Here is a 20,187-nt window from a genome sequence, read left to right as displayed (position 1 = left end):
TATATATATATATGAGTGTATGTGTGTGTTTGTTTGTGCTAATATGCTTGTGTGAGCTTTTGTATGCAAAAGTCGCACATGCATTTCTGCTGTGTGCACTTAATGGTAAATGTGTTGACGCGGAAAACTTGCCAAAACAGATAAGAGATACCTTATCACCAAGCACACAGTGTGTGAGAGGCCTGGCAATTTGACTTTTTATCACTTCATGCATTTAAACTTGCTGCATCACTTATGACTTATGAACACTCTGTAGGCAGACTGGGCGTATGTGGCGAAGTTATCATGAGATGCGCAGAATTCAGCAGAAAATGACATCTCTCTGTGTCAGGAGAAAAATCAGCAATGTAAGATTTTCATGGAAAAGCTGATAAAGAATAAAATTCACATGCAATGAAAGGGCATGGAAAGTGGCATCAGTTCCTTGCCAGTGAGGTATAGCTATGTCAAAAGATATTGAAACCCAGAGATCGAATCTGTGCTGCTTTTTGGATGATACCAAGCTCCAGTCACAATTGGTAGGGTATTAAACAGATGAGTCACGCTGGGGATCGGTTGCCATTCAATTAACTGCAATGAAATGTTTTCTACCCCAGCGCACTCTTATCTCTTTATCCAGGAAGAGAGTTCAAGACAGGATAGTCTCCGGAGATTCGGATACAAAGGAAGGATGACTCGAGATTCAAAAGAAAAAAGTTCTCTCAGACAGGCAACAAGAGGCAGCATATACCTCCCCTCTGACTCATGGGTAGTTGTCCTCCTCCCAGTCGCAGCTGTTGTCAGCGTCTCCCCATCCCTCACCCTTGGGACGCCACCAGCTTCACCGTTGGCCCAGAGACTGTTGTCACGGGAGACAAGCAGATATCTGAGCCAGTGGCTAGGTTGACTTACACCTACTCTGGCCAGGAGTTAATGAAGTGTGCACGCTGCTGGCGTTTCCTGGCAAACATATGTGCCTACACATTTATAATTGTGCACACAGGCACACTAACAAACACACCAGTTCATTAAGCAGCTCTTACTGTCTTAGTTAATAAATGACAAAGACAGTATTATAAAACCTGTTTCCTTGTGGGTGCCTGAAAAGCTACACAAACACGCAGTCTTCTTCCTGTTCTCTCCGTCTCATGCTCAGGCACATGTAGGCGCTGTCATTTTCTCCTAATCACTACTCAGCATCCCAGGCGCATGTTCAAGAGCACCCCCTGGTGTGAAGAACATGCAGGGCATGTTAAAAGTTACCACAACATATTTAGTTAGAGAAGTTTGTTTCTTGCTTTGAAGTAGTCCAGGGCTGATGTCTGTTAGAAAGTTGTAGCAGGTGGATGTGCCCATGAATGCAGCTTGCCAGTGAACACAGTTGTTAGTTTGAGCTGTCCTCTGAATGCTTTAGACGCCGTTATCTGAACTAATAGGCGTCCTCTTTCCATGGCTCTTTTCCTGGCCTCCCCTCTTGTTTGCTTTGTTAGATGGACAAGAAGTAACAAAATGTGTGTGTGTTATCAAGGATTTCATCAGGTCTCAAGTATTATTTCATTTCACAAGAAACTAAGACCATGTCCTGCTTATGTCATAGACTATGGCTCTGCTCACACCATGTACTGAGATGCATTTTGCAGTGATCCGATCACAAATGAGCAGCTCTAAGTGTCGATGAAGAGCCTCAGTACTTCACGCTTGATTTTTTAAATTTGTCTCGGGCCACATGGTATGTTTATCTGATTGCAACCAAATACTACTCAGAATTTAGATTACAAAAGAGATTACAAGGATGTTTACCTTGCCAGATTTGGCTATCAAAGAATATAAAATCATTCATAAACTACTATACCTGTGTGGATTCCTCCAACAGCTGTCCACTTATTCGTCGGATTACCCACGATGCACGTTGATGTCAGACCTGACCTGAGTTAAATTTTATTGAAGCTGTAGTCCATTGAGATGCCATTAACTCTGCACTTCAGTTAAAGATCTGCGAGTCTCATCCACCACTTGCGATAAGCCATTCCACTTCAAGGTAGTGTCTAAGCAGTAAAATCGGTTTGCCATGCTTCATTGAGTCCAGCTACAGCAATAAGCTTTACTTGAACGTTCTCAGCATATCCAGTTTGATAAATATGTATTTGACCATCACTTTGCAATGCTAAGCTGTCACATTCTCTGCTCTTCCATAACAGTTTTCACATCACATCCACTTTACCACACCGCTGCTACTTTTCCCAGCGCTGACAGCCACATACACACGAGACCAAATGTCTGTAACTCATATCTTTTGGCCGACTGCCTGTCAGGTTGGCAGCCCTGTCTGTTTATATGGCTTCAGCAGAGTGGAAAGTCTGGAAAGGCCAGAGTATCTGACTACGTACACTCAAATGCACACAACATCCACAGCGTCTGTATCTGTGCATACGTACGTGCATATATCTTAATTGAAAGAGAAAATTGTGATCGCGGCGCGCGCCGTGGAAGTTTGAGTATCTGCTCGTTTGAGCTGAGACAGATGTTGTGGTGGTCTTGGCTAACAGGGTGAAGAGCAATGGTCATTACTAGTGACACGGCAGCTGGGATATGCCTCATTAGGTGCGAGATAGCAATGGGAACAAGTGTGGGAGGGTTGAGGGGGAAAAAATGACAGAAAGGCAGAAAATTTAAAGAAAATAGAAAAATAACTTATATTATATTTCTAAATAGAGGAATCTATTTAAGAATTTCTTTGTAAGTTGTAATACGTTTATGTCATATGCAGTGTTTAAATCCTCCACGATGGAGTGGACTGTTTTGTATTCTTAATGGGAAGGATAGCCAGAGACATTTGGAAAACACTGCTGTTTATTTACTGTAGGGTGCAATATGACAGGCCCAGTGTCCCGTATGGACACCACAGCTATGGGTGAATGCGCTTCTGCACACAGAGGCTTTGTGGAGCACTCCTGATTTAACAAGTCACGCAAACAAAGGCAAAGGAAGAAAGAGGACTGTATTACACTAGCAACAAAAACAACACATGTATACGATAAAATTATAGAATAAAAATTTAAGTTCTAATAAGTCATGAATTCCCGCTAGATCACAGATTTTCTTTCAAATATAACAGCCCGTTGTTCTCTGCAGATTGGTGTCATCCTGACCTGAAAATGATATAATCAACCCCTTGAATCAAAACAACAGCCCACTCAGCCACAGGATTTTCAAGGGAAGGTTTTTGAGTCACTTTCTTCACAGAGCCTCTCTGATTGGTGTGCAGTTTCCTTGAGCCTTAAGCTACACTTGAAGTGGCATTCCTCCTTATGGAAGTAGTCTATCTGGCCCTTTCTCTGTATCAGAAATCATTTTGCATGTGTTGATTTGCTGGACAAGTTTTTGTTTTTCTGCCTCGTATCTGTAAAAAGTGAAACAGATACCCACACAGGAAGTCAGATATCCCCTGCATGCGAATGCTTGAATGCCTGCGTTTGTGTTCATATGAGTTAGTTTCGAAAAATGTTGCAGAGCTGCATTGCAAAGGGGTTTTATAATTCTTTATCACTTACCTCCACGGAAACAGCTTATCTATCAGATCAGCAATCAGCGAGATTTCACTGTAGAAACTGGTTTATTTTCAGAAGGTCACCTCCAATGGCACTCGCATTAGCCCGTGACTGCAGCTTGGCAGTGTCAGTGTGCAGCTCTGGCTGTGGGTGGAGGACGGTAATGTGATAAGTCGAGGACATGGAATCAGCTGGTCTTAACAGAAAAGGTAAAAGTGATAGGAAAGCAAATGGAAAAACAAAATTTTAGTTTTTGACAATAACTATTTGGACTGTTTAATTTAATTTCCAGTACTGTGTAAAAGTCTTTAGCATCCTATTTATTTATTTTTATTTTTCTAGGAAAATGGGAAATAGTCTATAGAATGGTACAGTTTGTACTTAACAGCCTGAACTCTCTTAGACAAGCTTTCTTGTAAATTCTTTAAGTAGTCTTCAGGAATAGTTCTCCAGGCTTCTTGAAGGGCATTCAAAGCTCTTACTTGAATATATGGGTGCTTTTTGTCCTGTTCATTGTCAAGATGATCCCATATTGCTTCAGTAATCTTGAGGTCCATGCTCTGGAGAGGCTAGTCTAGGACTGAGAGTGTTCCAGTGTGTGTTTTTGTTTCCAGGTATGCCTCTACTTCATTCGCAGTGTGTTTGGTATTACTGTCATGCTGAAAAATGAAGCCATTCTGAATCAGATGTATTCTAGATAGCATTGCTCTCTGGTGGATCAAATTTGATGGTGCTTTTCTGCTTTGATAATTCCATCAGTTTATACAATACCTCCAAGACCACTAGTTGAAACCACGACAGAGCCTCCACCTACCACTTCTTTTTTTGGCCTCCTAAAATACACTTTTATGTCTGTCAGACTTGTTTTTGGTATTTTTCATCTAAAGAAATGGAAAGTGTTTTTGAGACAGGTTGCTAATAACAAAGTGCCTGAAGATGCAATTTAAATTTGGTTCTTTGCTAAGATGTATGTCATGTGTAGACAAAACACTGGTTCATTCCTTCAGCATGGTGCCTTTTTTATGCTTGAATCATTGATAGGTCAATGTTAAGTGACTTAAAGATATATTCCTCTCAACATGGTCAGGTACAAAGGCTGGACTGAGCATGAATGAAGAAGCAGCCAAAGTCTAAAGAAAAACTCTGAAAGACCAGTCTCGGTCTTTGGGAGCAAACTGTAAAAAGATGAGGAATGGCTTTTGAACTGTGCTATATATCAATACGTTCATATTTCAGGTCACTGCCACTGTAAAAAAAAGAAAAAAGAGAGAGCGTTAGCCATAGCTAGTTGCCTACCAGATCTCTATCAGTACATTTAATTCAAAACCAAAAGGTTAAAACTCTAAGAGGATGACATAAGGGGTAAAGTAAAATAAAATCACAAAATACATTAAAATTCAGACTTAATGTTCAGAATTTGTGCAAAAGAAGAAAGAAAAATGAAAAAAATGAACCCAGGAGATGTTGAGGTAAAACATTTGTCTTGCCAGTGGCTGAATGAGAAGTCAGAGGAATTCATGCATGTGTGTGCAAAATTTTATATTAGGCCACTTGGCTAACAGATGACACAGCACTGTTATCCCTCACCACTAGCATGGTTAAAAATTTAAAGTGAGTCATAATCATTACACCCCAAAGGCAGTGTTTATTCAAACAAGGATTTTTTTTGTCTCTGTAATAGTCTTAATGACTTGTTAAAATGGATATTATTACAACATTAGGAGCCTGACTTCCTGTAATCATATTTAAATGAGATCCTCTGTGTATGCATGGCTCAGTTCCACACGAAGGATTAACTGATATTCTAACTCTGATAAGTTTTACATAATAAAAATGCTTTCAGATACTCGACAGTGGACCAGAGCGGTTACGTGCATCACCAGTCATGTCTTTAGGGCATTTCTACATGAACCCTACTTTTATTGCACACAACAGGGCTTTGTATCTAACTGCGTAGTTATGGGATAGTAATAGTAGGGGAGAGTGGGAGTGTGCACAGGGATACATTCCTCCATAAATACGTGACGGCGAGAAAGTAACTGCAGTAACAGTGGGACGCCCCTGCTCCTTGTAAGACCTGGTGTTCATGCACAAGTGCTTCGTGTTGTCTTTCAACTGAGAGGGCCATCATTTAGTCAACATGGCAGCTGTGAAAGAGAGAATTACACTCTTGAGCCACTGGAGTGAGAAGCAATTGACTTGAATATCCCCTGTGACATTCTTAAAGAAGCAGGTCATTTTTTGGGGGGTCTGGAAAGCTGTCAGTAAAGGAGCGCAGGATGTAATTGTTGGTTTGGAGGAGCTGCTTTAATTATGTGTTTGGTTTAGCCGAACTGACCTGGTGGTTGCCTGGGATGATGTATGTGTCATTGTCCTGACTGAAGAATTTTTCACACACGAACACTGATGTTACTGAGATGGCTAAGCTTGCAACAAAGCTAGTTTTAGTAAAGCAACTTAGTACTCATTTTGTCATTGCCAGCCAATAAAGGCTTTTAAATAACATTTTACTGCAAAGTTAAAACAGCAGGCTGCATTGACTCATTGTTTTTCCTACTTATCTGCAGTCACACTGGATGAAAATACTTCATTTGCACATATTTCTTTTCACACTTTGACTCAATGATTTCCCTGTCTACTGGCCGGCTAATTCTGACTTTTACAGTGAAGCGTCTGGGCACATGGGTGGGTGAAAGCAGACAGAAAGTGGGTGGAAGAAGCCTCGTCTCCATATGTTAGACATTATAGGTCAGCTGCTGCATGTTTGTTCGTGCCCTTGGCCTGGCAGTTTCAGTTACACGGCCCACAAGCTACGCTATTGATCCCCTCACGTCTTCTGTTAAGGTACATCAACTTTTGCCTTCCTCTCTTACATTTAGATCCGGTCACTTACATCAGCAGCTGCAAAGAAATGACATCGGATGTATGCCTTCCCTATCCCCCTGCTTTAAAAACAACAACAACAACAAAAAAAAAACAAACCCAGACACACACACACACACACACACACACGTATGAAGCCAGCGAATGTATTTGCACAAAATGTTGTGTTGCTGTACAGAAGCTAAAGATCAGGAGCCAGCGTGAGCCTCTGGTGTCTCCTGAGAACTTCCCAGTTGGAATCAACACTGCCTGCAGGAGTGATGCTTGTCTTATTCTGTTTTGCTGATCAGATAACTCGATCACATATTAGCTCGCTGCCACAGTCTGAGAGACGTTTGGATGTGGCTCAGAAATAGGTTATGACACATTTGGATGCATGCTAGCGTCTAGTGGGCCTCTCAACAGGGACGGAGAGCTAAACAAGAGACAGCCTGCAGACAAAGTCTTGATAAAGAACAGACTCTGTCTGTGAGAGTATGCATATGTGTTTGTGTGTCACAGGCTGTTTGACACCTCTCTCAGTGTCCAGTTTTAAAAAGATTTCTTGCTGCTTCTTGTCAGTATCTTCTTTTGTAGTGCTCTATATACCATTTGCTTTACATAGTCTATGACCAATGCGTGGCAGCAACAGTAGAGCTTTTAGCTCTAGGGGTGAGGGTCTAGTCACTCTCTGTCCTGGAATGCAGTTGACTTTCTAAATCCCCACCAGTCTATCCTGGGGCTGTGGGGCAGGGCCTATCTCAAGCCCCCTTTTCCATGTGAGCCATGTCTGGAATCTCTAAGCAAGCAGTTGGCTGAGTCCCCCGGCCTCGCTTTTTCACGGGCACTGAGCGCGTTGATCTCAGAGCGCGATGGAAGAAGAAATTGCAGATGAAGACAGAGATTGCTCACTTGAGGAAGGTAATGAGCTTTGTGACATGAAACCAGCAAATGAATTCACATCCTTTAGAGGGTTTGAGTGTGTTTTGTCTGCTGAGTGTAATTTGGTTAGCAGTGGGGAAAGCTGTGTTTGGGAGTTAAAAATAGAAATTGGAAATACATGAGAGGTCTTGCTGTTCTGAACTTGAGCAGGGTGGGAGTGTGGGTGCGCTGGTGACGGGCTCTGAGCGTGACGCACCACCGCACGATAATTATGAAAAAAATTAAGCCTGCCTTTTGTGCTTAGTGATGAAAGCAGTTTTATGCTTTGCAGATCTGCAGGTTAGAGCAAAACAGACACAACTCTAGATTGAAAGAAAGGTGGAAAGGATGTAGTAGATGCTGGAAGAAAACAAGCACTTTTTTTTTTAGATACAAATTACTCCAATAGTTAAATCTCCGAAACTAGTTTAGTCCAAACATGTCTGAGAAGAAAACGAGAAATTGCCTTTTCATCTGTGGCTCACAGCACGCTTTCAATCTTTCAAAGAAAAAGACAAGAAAAGCTGCGTTAAGCAACCTGCAAAATAGTGGCAAATCACTCGAAATTTCCTCCTTCAGCTGTTGAAGAGCTGAACTCTGTAAGAGGTCCTTTATTTTCCGTCATTACCCTCTGAAAGGTACACATTACAGCTCCAGCTACCTGTCTACAAAACAAGGCAGCAGATCAGCTTGCTTTATTGCTTTCCCCCCTCTTTTCCACAGTTGAAGAACCGCCTCCTTCATTCTCTTCTCTTCTCTTCTCTTCTCTTCTCTTCTCTTCTCTTCTCTTCTCTTCTCTTCTCTTCGTGCAATGATTGATTTAAGACATCATAACAACAGTATAGGGCTGTGTTTACCTCAGTTCCACGCCACATAAAATATGTGTCTTCTGCGTATTTTTAACATGTGATAAAGGGTAAAAAACATGTTCCTGATGGGACTTAAAAGGTTGAAAAATGCCTGGAGGGCTGCTTGCTTTTCTTTAATTCTGTGAACACATGGAATATTTGGGAACTCCACATGTGCAGGTAGCTTCTCTGATATTCATTTATTTATTTATTTTCATTCCTGAAAAAGTTAAAATGATTGCACCTGGCAGCTTCTGCTTACTCCCCCAGTTTCATGAGGCACTTGATGCATAAACAGATGCTCTGGATATCGTCTCCGAGTTTCTCCATTTGTGCCTCCTTCTGTTACTGGGTTTCCTTGTGTTTCGTAACGGAAAGAAACCTGAACAGCTGTTTCAATTTAGCGTTTTCATCTTCAGTGTTGTGTCTGTCACGTTCAATCCAGGATTTATTGCAGAAATTTAAAACTGCATGAATATGTAATGAAGTGTGTATCAGTGTTGCTAACAGTCATTCAAATATGCATAAAATGTTTGTTATTCATATTCACACACAGACTTTGTTATACCAGGAAGAGAGAATATTATTTATTTCCTTTTCACAAAGTTACAGTTGGCTGATTTGCACTGACATGCCCTACTTTTGACTTATGGAAGAATGACATGCATGCACACACATGCTCTTGATGTCGAAACGTGAGTGCGTCACATTTGACCCCTTTTCTCTTTGTGTGTGTGTGTGTGTGTCCCTTCCTCAGAACAAACCAAAAGCAACCTAAAGGTAACGTCCCCAGAGGACGCTGAGCACATAAGCCGCAGACAGGCGTCCCCAAATGGGACTGCCCCTTCAAGAGGGGACGCCAAAGGCAGCCGCACAATCCCCCGAAGGCACACTTTAGGAGGAGCTCGCAGCACCAGAGAGATTCTGGCTATGCAGCCGCCAGATATGGACAAGAAGAGGGAGGCCTTTCTGGAGCATCTGAAGCAAAAATACCCCCACCATGCTTCGGCGATCATGGGTCACCAGGAAAGGCTGAGGGAACAGGTCAGTAGGCTGCAGAAAGATCAACGTGTGTTATGTTGTTCGACCAGGCGCACCTGGTTTGAACATAAAAAAAATATGAATAAATAAACAAAAACTAGACCTCTTGAGATTTCAAATGCTGGGAAGATCTAGTGTCCTGGGCCAAGGTGCCAGCCACAACTTCCCCAAGTTTGAACCCCCCACAGGTGTTATGCATTGAGCCACTATACTTTCTTTCTATACTTTCTTATCTGTGGAATAAATAAGTGCATCAACAAGCATTTCAGATCCTATTTTTTAAAAAGAAATCTTCTCTCAACCTTGTTTTGAGCTAAATTCATCTGTATGGTAGGTGCTGTTGCTGATGGCACACTTAACAGTTAAAGAACAAGACGTTTTCCTCTACTTCACAAACAAACAGCTTTACTGACTAAGTCCGTCTACACATACAAGGAATTGGGCTCTTTTTTTTTTTCATTGCTCTCAATGTACTTCACAGAATATTGAAACGGATAATCACAACATGTATAGCATATTTATTTTGATACGTACACAGGTGCAATGCGGTGCAGAGTGAGAAGATGTTGGAATAAATTATATACATCATGACTTGACAGTAAATATTGTCAGTAATAATATAATATTTATTGTGTACAGTGATGTATAGCTATGTACTTATCAATATAGTACATACAGGACATTTTAGCTGAACTAAAAGAAGATAGTAATACTGTTTTTTAGAATTGCATTAATCAGACTGTATTTAATGTTGCGATTTAGTTCAGTTCATTACAGCACGACCATATTCGACACGATAGTGCAAGTTAGGTCAAAAAGTAAATAACTAGTTTCCACAGAATTAGGTATAAACAGATATGAAAATGCCTTTATCCAGTCTTGGAATAGATAGTTTTCACTTCCTTTATAAACCGCAGTTTTATCTGCACAACTCTTTCCTTCCTGTTTTGTTGCTGCAGGTTAGATGTGAAATGTGTCCAATAAATCTGCCTGTCACATTTCCCTCCCACAGCTGCTGTGGAGCAATGAGGTTGTATTTTTATGAAGGAATAAAAAGGATCCTCCAAACCAGCGGGTCATACCTTCCTGTTTTGGTATCCAATATTTAATTAACAGGTGTTAGTATTAAAATATGCGTTTGTGTGAAATATGCCTTTCCCACTGTTATGTGGGAACTTTTAAAGGTTATAAATTCTCCTTGTGCTTCACCTTTCTGAAGTCAGTAAGGACGTAAGCACAAAGGGAGTCTCTAGGTGGACATTTGGCTCACCTGATCTGGTTTGTTTGCTCAGGGTCAGAGGAGATAAAAGATGGAGGGGAGGCTAGCTGGCTTTGTAGCCAAAACAATCGAGGTAATAGTGAGACTGGCACAAAGCCACAGGGAGCTCCAGGAAATGGCACAAGGTATTGTGAAAGAAGAAAGAATTTTGTGTGTGTGTGCTGTTTTCGGGCCAGCCCACATGCAAAGCAATGCCTTTTCATGAGGTGCAGCTTCAATCCGCTGCCTTGATTAGTAACTCTGTAGGTTTGCATATATAGCCTAATATCACTCGTCATGAATGATAGTATCGAATTTGCCCAGGTTGATCAACCGGTTTGTTTGCTTTCTGAATACGGTGAGCTTGCACTGTGCACATGCATTGTTTTCTCTTCCGAATCAATTACCGATTCTCATTGGTGAGAAAAATGGAGGGGAGGGGGTAAGTGTATATTTGGGTGGTTTTATCCTGCGCACGAGTGGGGATAAAAAGGAGGACTTCTGTTGTGAAGTTTAGATAGTCAGACAGGTAAGTTCGGCTCCCGGCTGGGTGGAGTCAGAGTTGCTATAGTGACTCGTGATGTCACAGCTGGAAGGGCTCAGTTTACTTGTAGGTGCCTGTCGGAGAGAGCTGGGATCCTGGCAGTGTGAGAGCTCTCTCTGTGTGTGTGAGTGCAGGAGCGCTCTTAATGCTGTGCAGGCTATGGACCGGAAGGTTGTTTGGAAGCATGGCTCGCTGTACGTGAAGCCCGCGGAAGAATAAGAATAAACTTTTTTTTTCCTTTTAAGTACAAAGGAATACATTTATCACAACGGAGACGAGAGTCCAGTCAGAGAGGAGAAGAAGAAAAGGTAGGATACATCGGGAAATGTACTGGTTTCTTTTTTTCTAGACGTCCAGTGCCTTTTCACATATTAGTGCGCGTGGAAGTACTACAAAGATGCATGGATTGTTGCTCTTATGAGCACACTGAAACGCCCTGGAGTTTTACTATTGCGCCAGAGACAGCGCGCACCAGGCTGCTGTCAGGTGCTGCAAACTTCCAAGAGGAAAATGCAAAACTTGGCGCACGAGTTTTTTTCCCCTTCTCTCCCAAGAATACAAATCGACACATTTAATTAGGTTGACGCCTTGAGGTGTAAATTATCCAAAATGTGCAATCCCGTGTGCAGCATCCCCGTAATTTTGCCACTTATGTAGCTATAATTGCAAAGCAAATGATCCATTGTGAACGGACGTCTGGGGTTATACCTTAATAACGTGCTGCATCCTGCGTGATAATGATGGTGATGATGATTATATGACAGTATAGCTGTGATTGCTACGCGGCTGGTTCCTGTTGTTGTTGTCGCTGCTGGTGAGTTGAGGTGAAGATTCATACCAGGCATGTGAGATCTTGTGTGTCATCTTATATTTCTTTTGGCTGTGTGTTTATGCGTAAAAAGATCCGCAATTGGAGCTTGTTGAGAGTTGCTGTGTTTTCCCAAACTTTGTGGCTCGTGCTTTAATGTTGCATTTAATATTTTATGCACTAATACGAGTAGACTAAAGCTGTGGGCTTGTTTCCCTGATTAGGCTGCCAGGACTGTTCCGGTTTCTTCTTTATCTCTCAGGGCTTTGGAGAAGGTTATTTACTCAGAAAAAAAATCAAGGCTGCTGCTTGCCGCCTGTAAACATGCTGTTATATGGTAGTTTCTTTTGTTTTTTTGATGAGCTTGTATAAAAAAATGTTATGGGTCATTCCGGAGTCACAGAGAGCTTACTGTCTTTATTTGTAGGTGACATAGTTACTCTAAAAATGTCAAGTTTTATGTCCTGTGAAGTTCTTCTCTCAGCTGCTGAAACACTGAACTGAGATGAGAGATCTGCTGGTGCTGACTGTCAGTTTGCAAAGCGTGACACCTTCAAGTTGATTTTTTTTTCTTTTGGAGAGAAACTGCATATGTGTTACTCAGACATGTGGGATGGGATTCGGGCGCTGATGGGTCTTGAATACATCGTGTCCAGGATGAAGATACAAGACGCTGTCAAAAAGCAGGCAGCTTTCGAGCACCAATGCCTGGCAAATAAATTCAACGCTGATAAATGAGAAAAAGATGAGTGAAGAATGCAGTTGGCATGATCCAATTCTGGATGTCAAGAATAATGCAATAAGTCACTGCTAACAGAAGCAGCAGAAAATGAAAATAATGACAAGTTTATTGAAGTGTTTGTCATTCGGTGTCCTGAGGGGTGTAATTATTCAGATTTAAAGGAAAAAATAACTGCCAGAAAATGTGTCATCTTGCCCACAACAACATTCTTGTGAAAGTGTGGGAAAAAAAAATAGACCTGCCACCGTTCTCACGCAGATTCAAACATGCCTACCATACAGGAAAAGCAACATCAGTGGCGATGCGTGCTTCAGAAGGAAGAAGCAGGTTTGAGTTACAAAGGCGGAGATGCTTCAAGGTCAACCAGAGGTTAGGAAGATGATATTGTGTCAGCCCGAAAAGTGATGACCCCAGTCTTTTAGGAATAATCACACAGATACCCTCACACATAGCTACAGACTGCTTGCCTCATGCTTATAAAAGGGATCCCTTGATTCTTGATTCTTCTGTGATCTTTAAATCCGCAACAAAAGCAGAAGCGTTTTAATTTCCTCTGCTCTTCATTGGGTTTGCAAAAAACCTGGATTCCACCCAAGGGAGGTGAGATAAGATCCCGTTGGCCTGACCGCCACCTATCCTCTCATCCCTCTCCCTCTGCCCAGGGGCTTAGACAAGCACAAACCGAGCTGCTCGACTGGTCACGAACACACACACACAATGAATTCCCTCCTTCCGCTTGTGTGCCAGTGTCTGTGTTTGATGAGCTGTGACTTGCCAGGCTCCGGGTTTCTCTCCAGAGTGGGGCGGCCATGTTAGGACAGCTGTCTGCAGCTGTGGGCATCATACAGACAGACAGACAGACAGAAAGGTCTGCACCCCCAAGCTGTGATAATCTGTTGGCCTATGTCTTATGAGGGCACATATTTCAAGATGGGCAAATGTTTTTGGGAAAGAGATGCTCATAATGCAGTTCTCCCGCAACATGAATGGTCAGAGTGTGATCTGAACAGTTTGTTCTGTTTTATGAATTTTAATTAAAGAGAAAGTTTTTAAACAAGACTTTTTAAGGCACTCAACGCACCCAAATATACCAAATATACAGGGTGCCATTGTCATGTTGTGTTCTGTGCAATTACCATAGGTATTGTATTTATGGCACACATGTTTGATAAAATGTGAATTAAGGGTATATGTTCGCATGTGTAGGTGATAGGGTAAAGTTTTCCAACCAGTCTCTGTCAGTCCACCAACCTGCGGTCAAGATATTTGCGCAGGGGTACAACAAAAAGTTGCCTCACTATATATTACAACAGGGGTGGGCAACTACAGGCCTCGAGGGCCGGTGTCCCTGCAGGCTTCAGATGTGTCCTTGAACCAACACAGCTGATTTAAATGGTTAAATTAGCTCCTCAACATGTCCTGAAGTTCTCCAGAAGCCTGGTAACAAACTAATCATGTGATTCAGGTGTGTTGACCCAAGGTGAGATCTAAAACCTGCAGGACATCGGCCCTTGGGGCCTGGAATTACCCACCCCTGTATTACAACCAACAGTGGACTCTATCAGCTACCCAAACACAGGTAGCTGATGTAGTCATCCAGTCGGCCAACCCTGCAACACATGTGAAACATCATGCTATGTCTAAGCCTCTTTTTAATCCATTTGTCATGTATTGGTGTGAAGGTGGACCCAAATGCAGATTCTTTAGACCGGGGTAAATGAACAAAAATCAAGCTTTTATTCAGGTAAAGAAGAATAACTGCAATAGGCAGAAAACAACATCCATAAATTAAATGGGGAAAGACTCGCAGGCAGGCGTGCAGGAAAATAAACAGTAAGACGCGACAGTGATCTAAGACAGACCGAGGCTATAAATAAACACGTGAGGAAACCAGGGAGATGGGAAACGCCAGGGTAAGAGACACAGCTGAAACAAATCCACAATGACAAAACAAGATACTAAAAACAAAAGACTACCAAAATAAAAACATAAATAATAGCAAAACTAATCCCTAAGCAAAATATTAACTGAAAACAATTCACTAATACCAAGAACTCAAGAGTAAAGACAGTGATCAAGAATAATCAATCTCAGAAGCCAATGGAGCATTAAGTCATAAAGAACAATTCAAAAGTCCAAAATGGAAAAACCCAGAGTCCAAAATCCATAACATTGACACTAATAATTAATACAAAATATGATTTCTACTAACAATTTCAGTGTCTATAAGATGGCAGCTCAGCAATCCATGTTGAACTCAGATGCTTAAATACACTCAAGTATACATAGAGAAAATACACTGTAAGCACTTCTCTTGAGTCTTTATGAGGCATTGCAACATTTAGGCACATACTTTTCTCTGTGTGGCCCTGCTACACTCTTGCTCCCTGAAGCCAAGGTCAGCTAGATAAATGCTTCAAACATGCATAGACTCCCTGAGAGAGATGTGACCATGATCAGAGAAAAGAAGAAAAAAACAGAAGAAGAAGTAGCAGAGCTAGTCTTGGGGGGAGTGTTCTTGCCCACACAAGAAAAGATCATTTGTCATTGTCCCTTCTGGCACAATAGTCGTGCAGTGACTGGGACATCACCATGCACACATTCAGGTGTTGCATGCTGAAATATTTAAACCCACGGATGTCTTTTCACAAGACACTCCCTGTGTTGCACCTTGCATCTGAAACCACACAAAGAGTCGGTGTGTCCTGCAGGTCTGCGGCAGAACATCTGTTTTTAATTATCAAACCCTGGAAATGGCTCTGGATGGCTTTTTAATAGCATCTGCCACCTCTGCATGAAGTAACACTTTGAGAGCTGCCTTCGGTAACACAAACAAGAACCGTTAATGACGGACAGGCACTGACCTGCCAATTAACTGGGGTCACGTGGCGGGGGGGACGCAGCACCCCAACCGAGAGGACAAGTGGTCTAAAGAGTGGCGCCACGGCTGTGTCTAATCCCGAGTGTCGTTGGGGGTTTGGGGTGGGGGGCGGTTAAGCTGCTCTGACAGAGGGCCCTGATGGACCTGCCACTGATCACTGCTGATAATGAGTGAAGCCAGACAGAATTTTGCACACTGTCTCAAATGCAATGCCAGTGTGTTAATCAGACCAGCTAATCAGGTCTGAGCTCTTTTCAGTCTTCTCTTCGGAGCCGTATTAGCCCTTCTTAAAGTCGCACATCAGCAGTTATCTTCAGATGCATTGTTGGCTTAACGTACAGGTAGTTGCTACAAGGATCTGCAACAGTCTGATGTATGGGACACGTTTAAGCTCACGCCCTTACATTCCTTTGTTAACATTCAGGAGCATTTCTAATACAGCGGTTGGAGCCCGAGGAGCCTTACATGAGAGTAACTGCTTATATTATTTCATTAACATCGCTGCCCTCTTACAAACCCTAATAACTAAGCTACAATGTTCAGGAAAGGGTGATTAGACATTTGAGTAAAGCACAGTTTGATATACGATGAGTCCCATATTAATTTGTTGTATTCAGCAATCTTAATGGATTCTCTGATCATTTTCTAATCCACCTTTTGCTGTTTAAGATTACTTAAAGATGAGCACAGTATCTCTGAGGGTCCTTTTTATAAGCATGCTTGACCAGTCAACTTTGCACATTCATGTACCTCTGGTATGAAATAACAAGCTCTTGGTCATTTGGTGGTATGGGGATTCCATCCTTTATTGGCCCTGCTGACTTTTTGTCCAAACTTGCAAACTTTTGTCTTTAAACTTGCAGCTTTATTAAAATGGAATGCTATCCTGTCAGTGCCACTATGTTGCAGAGATAACAAGCAAGGCTGCTCTTGTAGGGACTCTGTGTACAGGAGAAGGGACTCAACACCATGCTAGCCTTATCTCACTTAGCACTGACTTCATTATTATTAACACTGTCCCTGCCAATAATGTTAAATTACAGCAGTCAGTGTTTTCATATCATGTGGTCGTGCTAAAAATCAAACTTTCTGCTCTGTCTTTTTAAAATTGTATTTACATATATTCATAGAACAAAAAGGTTTTTGCGAGGTCTTGAATAATTAGAGATTCGCAAGTGTGGTAAGTTCAAAGCAGGACCCATTGATTACATCCAGCGAACTCTGCAGTGCAGTTTTAATTCTTCAATATTAGTAGTAATAATATAAAAATATGGCTTGCAGTAAAGCCACTCACATAATTTGCATCGCATCTTTTCCTTTAAAACTCCAAAGTTAGAATCATTATTATTTTAGAACAACTTTAAAAATTTAAGGTGTGCTGGAAATAAAAAAGAGGGATGTGAGGTGAAACAATCTCCTCTATTTAGCATTGCAGATTATTTTTTATTTCTTTATTTTTTACCTCTTTCATGCTGTAGGAAAACAAAGAAGGTAAAAGCTGCCTTTGTAGTGCTTCTCTGTTTTAAGAGGTAAAGTTGCAAGTCGAGTCGACAAGAAAATGTTCTAAAAAGAGTGTAAATTCAATCTACTTTTTATCTTGTTTACTAGTTTTCATTCTAACTTGATGCTGTAGAAAAATAAAAGGTCAAGGAAAAATGTATTTGCTAGATAAAACATTTTTGTCAGACAGACTCCCGGGCTCAGTTTTGCTTTGGGTAGAATCCTGAGTAAATGCCAGATTCATTTACAGTGTTACGCTCAATGCAATGTTAGTTTAACACAAAGTTAAAGCAAAGGCATTACTCACTCTGAGCAATCTTAACATAATACACTTCAAATTACAAGTAAGGGCATGTATTATCCATTGAAATGGATTTTGAAAACCATCCCAACACTACAATATAAAATAAGCAATATTACTTTATATCATAAATTGTTACTGTTCTTATATATAGGCCAATACATTCCAAACATCATAACTAAGCAAAAGGGGCTGTTTTTCCCATAGTTTTGGGTTTTTTCCCCCCTTTTTTGTGTCCTTCTTTTGCAAGCCTTTGCATGCAGCCCAGCATCTGGACTCCACCTTAGGCCAAAGGTATGAGCCTGATTTCAAAAGGCACACCGGGAGGATTTTTGCCACTGACAGGACCAGTTCTGAGCATCTGGTTCAAACTTCATTTTGATCTCCTGCATTTATTTCCACTTGGCCCTTCTCACTGAAGATAAAGGCAATGCAGTGTTAGGTGCACAGAGGAGAGCAGTGCAGCAACACTAGTCGAAGTCGGTATAGATGCAAAGGTTCACACAGGTTTTACTGTTGCTAAACAAGATGATAAAGAAGATAGGGAACACCTGGAATGTAAAGTAGTGTATAGCAGGCAAGTATGGGCAGATACTGGAATTAATAAATTAGCCGGTTTGACAGAAGTGGAGCGTGTGCTACAGATTCAGTTCTTTACCTTAGCTTTGGTTCGTGTTTATACAACCCTTCACACAGTCGTGCAACTCAGCCCGTGCTACATTGTGTTTAGCGGGCTGTTTAACACATTGCAGTTAGCGCTAACATGACAGCCAACAAAACAAGTGTGTCATAGAGTGGAAACATGATGGTGACTTAGCATCTTAAGCTTTAATTTCCACTGCTCTCCGTTGAAGAAGAGGACTGGAATCTCACATAGCAATTGCGTAACCTCAAGCTCATAGGCCAGCATTTTGTGTCTATTTATTTGTGTGAATAGCTACTTTTTGGTCTCATTTGCAGCTCAGCAGTAAGACGCTGGAATTAGAAGTGGATAACAGACACTGTATGCTACGGCCAGTCCTTGGTGAGGAGGGGAAAGACAGTGAAAACTAATGTGGATCAGGCTTACTGAAAAGTTCAACCTATTAGTGATTATCTGTCTTTTTTGTCTGTCTGTGCACACAAACACACAGACACACCAAAAAGCTCTCCTCTGGGAGAGCGGGTATAATAAACCTTAGGTTCGGTGGAGGAGCTGTGTGGTCTTTGGTGACTTGTTAATTAGGCACGAATAGCAAAGCCATTATCAGGCTTGCTTTCATGGGAGTAGAAGGAGACTTGACACTTGACAAAATACTGTGACTTAGAACCAGAAAAAATGGCCTGTTCATGGTAATCAAAAAAGGTGAGGTGGAAGAAAATCAAATTATGCTGCCTTGTTTCTATTAGATTATACAGTGTGTGTGACATCATAGAAGATACAGGATTAAAAGTGCCCTAAAGAGAAGAAAACCCTCTTTATCATGTTGACCACAGAGCTACACACACACACACGCATCCTCTGATGCCCAGATATACACACAGGGTGGCTTAAATTAGACCTGGAAAGTCCTTTATTTCCCCCCCCAGAGAGAGAGACGCTCTGTGTTGACAGCCCAGGACGTGGATGTGGTTTTTGGCCATGAAGGAATACTCTGTTGCTTTTGTGTTATTTTGGGATGCTCCAAGGGTTGGGAACTACGAAACCTGTCTTTCTGTTGATAAAGTCATATTGAAGAGCAAGTCTGAACAGAACGTGTCTCTCCAGCCCTGTCAGCAAATATTTTGCATGTATTTGTTTGGTAAGAGAGACAAGAGGGTGAGAACGGGAGATTTTTTTTTTATTTTTATTTTTTGCATGTACACATTTATAGATGTGTGCAAATCGTTGCATGCAAGGCTAGTACATGATCTGTCAGTCTAAGTTTAAGTCTGGGCCTGCTTTCTTACGTAACGGCTTTGAACGAGTGCAAGGCCTGAAGCACAACAAAGCTTTTTAACAAAGCCGCACAAATTGTTTTTGTAATTATCCCAACATTCAATAAAGCTTTCCCAGAAACACTGCAGCAAGGTGATCATACATATATTTTCATGGGTGTGTCCATGTGTTTATGCTACTGGATAAGGGCCTGCCAAGCCCTCGAGATCCTTGGAGAAGGGTCTTATCTCCTTGAGACACAAGTGTCATCTTTCTGTCTTCCATCGCACCCTCAGGCAGTGCGATGGAAGCTGAGATTGGGCTGAGAGTTTATTGTGAAGCTGCTGTTTTAAGATAAATGTATTTAGTTTTTTTTCCTTTTTTATCTCAAAATGGAAACATCATAGAATTTAAAGCTGTTTGCAGGAATCTGATCTTTTGCACCCCTCAGATGTTGGAATGGCCTGAAAATAAGAAATATTGAGCATCATGACTTGTGCAGATGTCCTTCACTCTCCGATATAGTCTTAGCGTTACACAAATGTAAAAAAGCACACAGAAAAACAATGGCTTCCCCCTGCTGTCTGCCTGGTGTGGACTGTGTGTGTTTGTATTGTGTTGCTGGATCGTTAGGGATGTGGGAGAGTGTGTGCATTGGACTGGGCGCAGGGGGGGGCATCCGCTGTGAGGTAGAACAGAAAGAGAAGGAAGCTGGACAGGGCAGTTGTACTGAGTGCTTCGAGAGCTGAAATAACACTGGAGGAAGAAACCCTGTTTCCCTTAGGCCAGGGAGTTTCCAGTCTCACATGGAAGTCACCTTCGGAAGAAGACTGTCATTTCTGAAGCATGGTAAATGCTGTCTTCACATATATTTATTTTTTAAATCTAATGTGGAACTTGATTTTTGCTTGATCATATTCATTTAGCTAAATCTGTACTTTTATTCTTGTATGCAAACTAAACGAATACGACACGAAACAACCTCGTGAAGTTGGCGTTCTCTACTTCATGACCACACATTGCCGATTACATCCGATGGGTTGCGCAGAGTTGCCGT

The 20,187-nt window shown here is 41.6% G+C and overlaps 1 protein-coding gene across 15 annotated transcripts in view; it reads left to right on the top strand.

Moving 5' to 3' along the window:
• The window catches only part of kiaa1217 (KIAA1217 ortholog), a 121,004-nt gene that overhangs the window by 65,397 nt on the left and 35,420 nt on the right, over nucleotides 1-20,187 (top strand). For 12 of the 15 annotated variants that reach the window (XM_085173239.1, XM_085173231.1, XM_085173235.1 and 9 more), the window contains exon 2: nucleotides 8,916-9,202. In XM_085173239.1, coding sequence (XP_085029365.1) covers nucleotides 8,916-9,202 — 287 coding nt within the window. The other 3 variants (XM_085173240.1, XM_085173242.1, XM_085173241.1) reach the window with 3 other exon arrangements.

The sequence above is a fragment of the Neolamprologus multifasciatus genome, chromosome 9, assembly GCF_963576455.1.
Source record: "Neolamprologus multifasciatus chromosome 9, fNeoMul1.2, whole genome shotgun sequence".
In the NCBI taxonomy this organism is placed as follows: Eukaryota; Metazoa; Chordata; class Actinopteri; order Cichliformes; family Cichlidae; genus Neolamprologus; species Neolamprologus multifasciatus.
This window is presented reverse-complemented; position numbering and strand designations above follow the sequence as displayed.